Raw genomic sequence first — 11,466 nt, 5'->3', positions numbered from 1 at the left:
AATCTGTTCATTAACATCCTTCCTCTTTTATATGAGATGTCCAGATGTTTTAAGACAGATCATCAACTTTTAATTATTTCAGAATGAAAAATTAGGTACAAGTATATCAAGCTTTTAAACTTAATTCCTACTTAAATATGTAGGAATTTTTTTTTTGCTATTTATAAATTAATTTTGAAAGCACTGAAAATGCAATTTGCTAAGGTACCTGTTATCTGCATATTATCAGACTGCTATTATTACAGTCTTCTATGAATGTTCTTCCTGTCATTCTTGATTATAACTGAGTTCCTATATTGATGAATTTCCGTGTCACAGACTCTGAAAGTCATTGTTACTTCTAATATGCAGGTACACTTCTTATCAACTGTGTTATTGCCTTATTCTGTGTAATGATCTGTACCTGACTTGTACAGCTTTTATTTCTGTAGTTAGGCAACTTTTCATTTTGAGCTTGGATGTTTTTAAGTTGTTTTCTCTCAGAGGTAGCAAGTTTACAGAAAAACACAAGAAAGACATGATCTATAATTCAAAGAGCAATGTGCTGAAATTACCAAATATTCATTTTAATACCTGTCCATATCAAGTTGGCAGTTAGGCAAGTGACCTAACTTTTCTATCGTTCAATTGCCACTGTTTCAAAGCAAGAAAGATAAAATTATTAAATACCCTGCCTGGGTAGTTTATCTAAGGTACTCATCTAAAAGTAGATTTTTGTGCTTTTTAACTTTTATAGTCTAAAGCATTTGATGTATTTTTACTGTATATCCTAATCCATTTGCAACAAGAACCATAAAGGCTATATGCCATCTAGTCTTGCTTTTCAAAACAGAAAATAGCAGGCACATTCCCAAAGTGACATTTTTTTGCCTTTCAAAATCACTAGAGATCAGACCTTTCAAATTACAGGAAAATCATAAAAATGTTGGCTTTTTTATGGCACGACAGGGACATGACAAATACCTGATCCATATTGAATTACTGTTCAGATCTGATATCTTTGCAAAATGCTTCTCCAAGATGAAATTTGTATGAAAACAGAAGACTGTTTTCCTTTTTTTCATATGGGCAATGGCTGTTTAACCACTTTTAGCTAACCATTTAGGCTTTGTGACCTTTGGGTGTGTGTATGCCACCCATTCTCCGGAGTCTTTTGAGGTGTCCCTTACTTTCTTTCTAGTTTCCAAGAATAGATTCTGAACGTTTTCAGTTATTATGTGAAAGATATATTTGTACATTGTACAATGTAATTTTTTAAAATAATATGAGAATGATAGAATAATCTAGTTGGCAAAGGGCCTCTGGAGGTCATCTAGTCTCAAACCCGGATTTAGGTAGCTCAGAGTCTTGTCCAGTTGAGTTTTCAATACCTGTGAGGCTGAAGGAGCTCCTCTGTGCAGCCATTCCAACCTCATAACGAATTTCCTCCTTAGAACTGGCTGGAATTGCCCTTCTGCATCTTGCAGCTGCTTCCTCTTTTCTTTTTGTTCTTTACCTCTGACGAGGGCCTGACTCTGTTGTCTTTATACTCCCTTATTAGATGATGGAAGACAGTGATTAGATTCCTTCTTAAGCCTTCTCCTCTGGAGGCTGAGCAAACACATCTCCCTCTTCTTGTATGTCATGCGTCTCAGGCCTCTAACCACCCTGGTGATCCTCTCCCTCTCCACTTTGTCATTGTCTTTTCTAGATTGCGTTGGTGGTGAGGGGAGCAAAATAGGACGTGGCAGTCTAGACGTGGCTAAGAGGCAGAGGGGATAAACTCCCTTCAGCCAGTGGGCAGCACTCCTGCTAACACAACCCAGGACATAACCTGTCTGTCATGGCAGAAAGGGTCCTCTGCAGATTCATGTTCAGCCTGTTATTCGCCTAGACCCTCAGGTCTATTTCTGCAGACTTAATGCAGTAACTTATATCTAACCTCTGTAAATATTGATTTAATTAAGGGAACACATTCCTCATTCTGAATTTGCGTTTTGATGTAACCAGCTTAATGATATATAGCAATAACACAACTCTATATTAAAATATTGATCAGAGAATGCTTTGTTTGTTCATTTCCTTCATTACTTTCTACCACTAGTGGGACAACAAACTCCAGACAAACCAATCTATGGCACTGTGGTGGGTTGATCCTGGCTGGACAACAGGTACCCACCGAAGTCACTCTGTCCCTTCCTTCCTCAGCTGGACAAGGGAGAGAAAATACAATGAAAGGGTTGTGGATCAAGACAAGGACAGGGACACATCACTCAGCAATTACTGTCATGGGGAAAACAGACTCAACTCAGGGAAATTAGTTAATTAATTACCAATCAGATCAGAGTGGGTTAATGAGAAAGAAAAACTAAATCTTAAAACACCTTCCCCCCACCCCTCCCTTCTTCCTGGACTCAGCTTCGCTCCTGATTTTCTCTACCTCCTCATGCTGAGCAATGCAGGGGGACAGGGAATGGAGGCTACAGTCAGTTTGTTACACGTTGTCTGCTGCTCCTTTGTCCTCAGGGGGAGGGCTCTGCATACTCTTCCCCTACTCCAGTGTGGGGTCCCTCCTATGGGAGACAGGCCTCCACAAACTGCTCCAACACGAGTGTTTCCCACGGCTGCACTTCTTCATGAACTGCTTCAGCGTGGGATCTTTCCACATGTCCGTTCCATGGGGTGCAGTCCTTCAGGAACAGACTGCTACAGTGTGAGTCCCCCATGGGGTCACCAGTCCTGCCAGCAAACTTACTCCAGCGTGGGCTCCTCTCTCCACGGTTCACAGGTCCTAACAGGTCCCTGTTCAGGGAGGCTATCCACGGGGTCATAGCCTTTGGGCGCATACACCTGCTTTGGTGTGGGGGCCTCCATGGGCTGCAGGTGGATCTCTGCTCCACTGTGGACCTCCATGAGCTGCAGGGAGACAACCTGCCTCACCGTGGTCTTCACCACAGGCTGCAGGAGAATCTCTGCTCTGGCACCTGGAGCACCTCCTCCACCTCCTTCTTCACTGACTTTTGTGTCTGCAGAGTTGTTTCTCTCACATATTGTAACTCTTCTGGTTGCTGTTCCAGAGCAGGATTTTTTTTCCCCTTCTTAAGCATGTTATCCCAGAGATGCTGCAACAGTCACTGATGGGCTCAGCCTTGGCCAGGAGCAGGTCTGTCTTAGAGCCAGCTGACACTGGCTCTGTTGGACATGAAGGAAGCTTCTGGCAGCTTCTCACAGAAGCCACCCTGGTATACCGCCCGCTACCAAAACCTTGCCATGCAAACCCAATACGGTCACCAAGCACGAGTGTTTCTCTTTTGATTGAACTTGTGCATTCTTCTAATCTGAAGTTAGCTGTTACTAATGATTTGTTCATAGTGAAGAATTTCATTATATATATATGCATGTATACACACAATATAAATAAATTATATGCATATATTAATAGAGATGTACATATCTATACATATATGTGTAAATCATTTTCTTTTTAGCTAGTCTCAATGATGTATTTCATGTATAGCAGCTTTCCAGTACCTAAAGGGGGCCTACAGGAAAGCTGGAGAGGGACTTTTTACAAGGGCGTGTAGTGATAGGACAAGGGGCAATGGATTTAAACTGAAAGAGGGGAGATTTAGGTTAGATATAAGGAATAAATTTTTTTACTCAGAGGGTGGTGAGGCAGTGGAACAGGTTGCCCAGAGAAGTTGTGGCTGTAAGTGTTCAAGGCCAGGTTAGATGAGGCTTTGGGCAACCTGGTGTAGTGGAGGATTTCTGTGCCCATGGCAGGGAGGTTGGAACTAGATGATCTTTAAGTTCCCTTCCAACCCTAACCATTCTATGATTCTATGATTCTATGATTCTAATAGTTTAAGACAAGCTGGGCAGGTAGAGCATAGAGTGCAGAGGTAGGAACAGTTACCTATGCTGGTTTAATGAGGGAGAGGAACGAAATGAAACACCCGTCTCTGCAGAGTTCAGGATCGTTGATGTGTACTCGATTACTGAATTCCCAGGCCAGTTTCATGCACATGTTTTGTGGTTACATTGAGGATGAATAGTCAAAAGTGCCAGTACAGGACAAGTGATGAGAATCCATCTGAACCGGGAGAGGGTTGGTGACTGCCACTGTTGGTAGCACTGCAGCCTTACAGTGATTTACATGGCTTTGGCAACTTCAGACCAAGAGAGAGGATTTGCAGCCTGGATGTGTGTCTGTCAACATGAGAGAAAGAAAATTTGTGTAGATTACAGAAGCTTGTCTTTTAATCTGTTAACATTACCTGAAAAGAATTCGGTTCTCACCAGCTTTGGTGCCAGCTCTTATTTACTATAAATAAATAAATACCTCTATAAATAAATAAATACATACCTCTATAAACAAATAACCTTTATTGAGGTGTCTATTTTTTATCGGAGTATACTATTATTGTTCTAGGTACTACCTAGAACAATAAAAGAACAGCTCTTTAAAACAGTTTTGTGTTTGCAGTTTGTTTACTTTGCAGGTAAATTCAGGGATGGGTTGTAACTCCGCATATGGCTCAGGTTTGTAATGACTTGTAGAATTGAATCTTTTGTGTTGTTTGAACTGTACCACATAAAAATTGATGGAGAACTTTAGTAAAATTTGAGTAATGTTGTTCTTTGTCATGACACAGCAATGCACAATACCTTCTTTTTTTCCTTACTTTTTTTTTTTATAACTGAGAGCACATGCAAGAAAAAAGCACCTTCTGTTTGTGAGTTCACATAGTTCAGGTACCTATATTTCACCTGGAAATAAAATCATTTGGCACATCAGAGTAGTAAAATTGGAAGTAGTTATGATCAAACAAAAGATTATGCCTTCAGATGAAGATTACCTTGGAGCAACAGATAAACTCAGAAGAAACAAAACACTTTTATCCATGCAAAGATCATTGATAAAAAAAGTGGAGGTAGAAAAACAGAAATCAAACCAGAATTAAAATGTTGGGAGAAGTGTGCATTTAAAAAGTTATCAACTCAAATAAGAAATAGTTTTTAGTATTTTATTTTCCTTTGGAATGGAATTACAGATTCAAAAGAAAAGCAGGAAAAATTATATACTAGGTCCCCAAGTGTATCTGACATACCATAGCTCCATTTGAGTGTGACTTCCAGGTCTAGTCTGAAAAATTTATTATCTGAAGATATGTGCATAGTTTATATCATGTGCTGTTAGTCCTCAGTGGGTCTTCTCATGGCTTATGTTAAACAAAGATGTAAGTCTTTGTGAGAATGGGTTTTCTGACATCTCATATATTTCCATCTTCATGGGACCTCCCTGATGTAGTTTGTAATGTTCAACATTTGTTTCAGATGTAGCACATCATGTACAAAGTGGTAACTGTACTCAAATCTGTGAATATAATAGGATGGAAAAGAATAAACATTACAGCAAACAAATAATTTTATTTTTTTGTACATGCATCTTTGAGTCCTCTGGAAAAAAAAATTGTAGGTGTTTCTTGAAATAGTATTTTTATTTCAGATGAAATCACTACTTTCCTGGGATTTTTTTTATTTTTTTATTTGAAAGGATTGAATAGGAATGTGTTGTTTAGTTTAGTAAAAGTGAGCTGGCTTTTTGAGTAAGACATTTTATACAAACAAGACTATATGGCTAGACTCTCATCTGTGCTTCTGCTCCTTTATGCTACTCAGGTAGTCATTAATCCTTACTCTTTCAGACTTCCCAGTTACTTACTTGTAGTCAATCAGTCCAACATAATTAAAAGGGTGGGGAGCTATCATGCATGGGCTGTAAATAATTCCTCTTTGTAGTTATCACCCTTAAGGCAGGGATCTCAGTTCACTGAGAAAGCAAAGCTGTTTAAAAGAACAGTGTTCAAATTAGGTGTGCTGCTTAGAAACTTACGCAAGATAAAGACAAATTTCTGATTTCATACTCTGTACATCTTTCTGTCTGCCCAGACAGGGATTTGACTTGGTCTATGTGCAAGTTTTTGCTGGCAGAGTTACACTGTTAATGAGTTTGAACAAGTATTGAGTATGTCAATTCCTTATTGACATTCTTGGTCTATCATAAACTACAGTGTAAGGTCAGCTCTTCTGCAAATTTGTGTTTTCAGAGCCTGCTGAAGTCATGAAGTAGGTGTACTCTAGGAGTGCAAAGCACGATTTGGCCAATGTTGACATTTAAACTATATGTTCATTCAATGTTCTTAAACTCCTGCTGTCTTCCCTCCGTAGACATACCCTACAGTAAAATGGAATTGAACATTGGACAATCTTTTTAAAAGAAAGCTGCTCTCACTGGAGAGAGAAAAAAAAAAACAAAAACAACAAAACAAACAGTAGTCTAAGAATTAGAGAAATTCAGAGTTTAGGTTAAACAGGGTGCATGCACACTCTAAACTAACCTAAAATGGTCAAAATCTAGGAACACTTTGTAATCATCAGCCCTCAGAAAACTTGTTAGGAGTCCGTAAAGTTCTTGAAAGCATTTGAAGAAGGCTACGGCAGACCCAGTGAATGTTTTTATGCATTGCATTTTCAGTAACAGCTAGTAGATACTGTAGTCACACACAGGTAACAGAAAGGATCAGGTGCCTAATTCAGTACACAAAGAATAACTTCTAAGGAGCATCTTGAAAACTGAAAAGCTGTAATTAGAGAAGTTGCCTTATCATAAAAGATTCACCAGGATGACCTACTTAGAAGGATCACGACGCACCTAAAAGCAGGCTACAGTTTTCAGTCATAAATATTACATCCTAGCTTTTTTAAGGCTGCATTTCTCTTCCAGTAAATGCCTCAGTTTGCACTGAATAGTTGAATAGTGCCATCACATCTGATTTCTTTGAGAAACTTCCAGAGTGTACAAAATTAGTCTAGAGGAAAGGACTGAAAGTAAAGACATTTTCCACTATAGGTGAATTTCTACATTCAGCATCAAAAAAGCTAGGAAAATACCTTTTAGCTTCTTAAGTCATATTACCTGCATGTCTGTGTTATTTTTAGAGTTGGTTTTCTTTTATCAGAAGTACATCATGTCCTTAGTTTATCTAATGCAGTCTATAATTCTTCCTATCCCTCAAAACCGTATCAGTCTTAAAATTGATGTCTGGAATATACTCCTGGGGACAGTGTTTACAACAGAATGAGTAAAAGACAGCTTCTCAGAGCAGTACACTGCTCTTCTCCCATGGAGCTCAGGAGGCAGTTGACACTACATTAGCAAGGGAAACAGGATTTGCTTCAGAAATTTCCAGCCATTAATCTTGACTCCTGCATTACATCTCACTGCCTCCTTAGTAGTACTACTGCAGCTTTTTCTGAGGTTATGCTGGAAAATAGATCATTAAAATGATCATGGTTAAAAATAACCATTTCCCCAAGCTGGAAGCAGACGATGTTTTCTTGGAAGCACTGCTGCAGAAATTTTTGCCTGCTTTCTCCCAGAGGTCAGGCTTCTGCAATCCTGTTGCAGTGCCCAGATTCATCACCCCCCCTTAACTTCAGGCACAAGAGTAATGGTGCGGTTTTGTAATTGATTTCAGCTGTTCTTACTATGGACTGTTGCCAAAGAAGGATTCTGAATTTCTTCCCTCCCCCTGCTTGCATGCAGCCAACATTTCTTTCTACCACCCCTAGTGATCATGCATATGTGTGATGAACAAATTGCCTAGCTAATATGCCTGAAAACTGCCCAGAAATGAAGGGAATGGTTAGTCTTCAGTCAAATAAATAAGCAAGCCACTCTTGACTCATTGTGTCTGCATTAGTGACCCTGGAACTACATAAAAGAAGAGATGGAAAGGTATAGCAGGGTAGCAGGGAGGGCGACTGGGACAAAATGTCTTGGTGTTCTCACACAGCTAGATCTGTGTGAGCTCATGCTGGACTAACACACTCCAGGTTGAATTAGCTGATGATATGCAGCTGCTCCATCCTGCCTCTAGTGACACTATGGAGATGTGTCTGTCCACAATGTAGGTATTAGAAATCCCCGAAGTGTGAAAGTACCACCACTTCCATCTGCCCAGCTCCCTGTGCTGATTTTTTTTAGGTTAGGACTACATATGGCTAAGACTCAGTGTGTATGCACTGTGAATGCACTGGCCAAGTTCTATGAGCTTTGAGATACAGGTAAAGATCTGAGGAACATTAACTCTACAAGATCAGTGTAAGTGAGAGGCTGGACAGAGGATAGATATTTCTTGGTAACTCATTGGGAGAAAAGCTAATATTTGTACCTTTTTTAACATAGCAGGGAGTTCAAATGACATTGCAAACAGAGTCAATATGATGTATGGTGCCTGGAATTGCTTGTTTGCTTTCAGACGAGAACCTGATGTCCATTGAAAGACTAGAGTGTAATAAATTTCATTCTGGAAACTGGTAGAGGTACTAGATTTCTCTCCAGAGTATTTTCCGTGTAACCTGGGATATTTGCATCTCTGAATAAAATCCAGGTTTGTATATTTGAAGACATGAACTGTGGTGTCCAGTGCTTAAATGAAGATTGGTATGATACTGTATCAATGTGAAGAAGCAACTAAGAAGAAGCAAATTATAATTTTTTTCCCTCATATTTTGCAGGTACTTGGGCTTTTTCTGCTGATGTCCAACACGCAGTAGATATTCTAAACGCTATTCAGCAAGTTTAAAACATAACAGCAATCCTTCCTTGATACAAGATGGAAGAAACATACAAAGACAGGACTTCATTAATGAAAGGGGCAAAAGATATTGCCAAAGAGGTGAAGAGGCAAGCAGTGAAAAAAGTGAATAAAGCTGTTGACAAAGCTCAGGATGGCTACACACAGAGGTCCTACAACCGATTCCAGGATGAGGAAGATGACGATGATTACTATGTCCAAGGAGGAAATTATGGTGTAGAAGCTAACGATGATGAAGGATCAAGTGAAGCAACTGAAGGGCATGATGAAGATGATGAAATTTATGAAGGGGAGTATCAGGGAATCCCCAACATGGGGCAGGGCAAGGATGGCATGGTGGCCTTAGGTCAGTCTATGCGTGATGAATATAAGGATCGTCATGAACTGGAAACAGAGAGGAAAGCTGATGAAGAAGAGCTAGCACAGCAGTATGAACTGATAATACAAGAATGCGGCCATGGTCGTTTCCAGTGGGCCCTCTTCTTTGTGTTGGGAATGGCCCTAATGGCTGATGGGGTTGAAGTTTTTGTGGTTGGATTTGTGTTGCCCAGTGCAGAAACAGATATGTGTATACCCAATTCTGGATCAGGATGGCTCGGTGAGTAAAGTCTTTGCTCTGTCTTTGTGCCATTACAAGTGGTGCTTACTGTGTGCCTAAATAAGCATTTGTCAAAACCAATAAAAATACATTTGTATTGAATATAAACAAGTAATCTTCAAAGTGCATTAACAACTAATATGGGTTTAATAAAGATTACAGTTTTATTTTTTAGATAATTGATTTCTTTTTCAGTCAGAAAGTATAAATAAATAACTAAAGTGGAAGACTGCACAGTAATACTTAAGAGAAGTTAACTTTTAACTTAAGTTTTTGTGTACAAAAGTAGACATCCAGATGAGCTAATTTAAAAAACCAACCAACCAACCAACCAAACCACAGTTTGAGTATTCGAGTTCTGCTGGATTTATACAGGCATAATAAAGAGTAGGTGATACAACTGTTCAGCAGCATTGTCGTAATGTGTGGAAGTCTTCCCAAGGGCGAGGTGGAATGCAATCTGAGAAATGCAGGAGACCCAGGGAAAATACTGTCTAGCATGTCTCTCCTTGTGTCTTTTACTCCTTATATCCCAATGACTTTTCTCTATCCATCCAAAAAGTATAACATTTATTTTAAGTCTGGGGAGACAGAAGTCAGCAGGAACAAAAGGCTGAAGATGAGCTCAGGATATACTTTTTGTGTCCTTTCAGTTGATGAGGATGGGCTGTGTCTCATCCTGTTGCCTTTTTCCTCCCATGGTGCAACAAATAGCCAGAGTGTGCCAGCATTACATGACTCGGTGAGAGCAGCAGCACTGCCAGGAGGTCCATGCTTGCCCTCCCTGGGCATGCCCAGGCACAGCAGATAAAGCTCTGTCGGGACAGGGCTGTGGAGAAAGGTGGAGAAAGGGTTCCCTGAGGAAGAAAGGAGGTGGGAGCACGGGGGCTTGGGATGTAGCAGAAAATGGAGTGTATGTGTGTAGATGAGCAGCTTGGGCCTGAAAGACCCGGGCTATTACAGAAAAGGAGGGCTTCATATAAAATATTTAGGAACTTTTTTCTTCTTGTAGATGTACTGTTTGTTCCCTGCATCTTTACAGTGCATGGTTTTGTTGCAAGACAGCAATTTTTACTTGGCCCAGTTTCCTGATTTTATTCCTTTACTCACTATTGATTAGAAGGACCCTAAGATACCAATTAAATAAAAATTAAATTCAGAATTTTAAATAACACGAAGCTATTTGTGCTATTTAAATAGAACAGAAGCTTTCTTGGTAAACCATTAAGACCATGATGGGTTGAAGGGTTGACATATTGATACTAGCAGTTTGGCTCTATAGATTTCAGTAAAGTAGACTGTAGTTACCCTCATTTATATCTCTAAGTCTCCCTCTGTGTCAGAGTATCATGAGTGGAAACAGTAGCTGAGTTCTCAAATGGCTGGGTCCTTTGAGGCATTCTTTGCCATTCAATAATTTGTTGTTAGAAATGAACTACTCTGCCTATTTGTACAGTGCAGTGATTAAACTTCTAAAAAACCAAATTAAATTATCCAAGTTTTTATGGTTAAAGAGGCTGCATGCAAATAATCTGTTTAGTACTGCTTGTTTACACAAATTTACAAACGTTGTATTTGTCATGTTTGGACATGTGGGTTTTCAGATCCACTTCTTACAGAAAGAAGGTGCATAAAAAGATCTATTTATAGCCATTTTGGAGCTCTAGAAGTAATTCAAAGAGTAGAGAGAAATAAGAGAAACCAAAACAACCTCAAAAGGTATCTGTAGGTAAATGTTACTGTGGCAGTGCAGATAATTTTAGAATACACAGAATACATTTTATAAAAGCAGTGTACACCTAACTTGCTTTTAATGTGATTTTGTTATCCAGTGCTTGGCAGTTGAGGATGTCTTTAAACACTACTAATACATTTTTGTAAGTCTCTCTATTGCTGGAACAAAAGTGATGGATCTCTATCCCATTTTTTAACTATTGATAATCCTGTTTGTTTTGCCACACACACCCTCCCAACAAACTGGGTGGTCAAGGTCGTCTTTGCTCTCCAGGATGATAACAATGTAATCTCTCTGCAGTTAGTTCATATGGGGTTAAGGAAAGGAACAAGTTTATGTAACATTAAGAGGGAGCTTCATGATGCTTATGCATTCAGTAGTTAACTGATCCACATATGTACTTCCTTCCACTTAACGTTAAATGTTAAATGGGGAAATGGATCTTTTCATAATTAAGACATTCTGAACACTTCACTACTCCTGGCTTCTCT

General features: G+C 39.4%; 1 protein-coding gene across 1 annotated transcript in view; it reads left to right on the top strand.

Annotated features, from left to right (window-relative positions):
- Positions 1 to 8,660: 8,660 nt before the first annotated feature.
- The window catches only part of SV2C (synaptic vesicle glycoprotein 2C), an 85,653-nt gene continuing 82,847 nt past the window's right edge, over positions 8,661 to 11,466 (top strand). Inside the window, exon 1 of the mRNA XM_086629163.1 lies at positions 8,661 to 9,240. Within this exon, the coding sequence (XP_086485289.1) occupies positions 8,661 to 9,240 (580 nt within the window). The remainder of the gene's footprint in view (positions 9,241 to 11,466) is intronic.

This window comes from Tauraco erythrolophus, chromosome Z (assembly GCF_009769465.1).
Source record: "Tauraco erythrolophus isolate bTauEry1 chromosome Z, bTauEry1.pri, whole genome shotgun sequence".
Lineage (NCBI taxonomy): Eukaryota > Metazoa > Chordata > Aves > Musophagiformes > Musophagidae > Tauraco > Tauraco erythrolophus.
The sequence above is the reverse complement of the archived record's forward strand: the minus strand, read 5'-3'. Positions and strand labels throughout refer to the sequence as shown.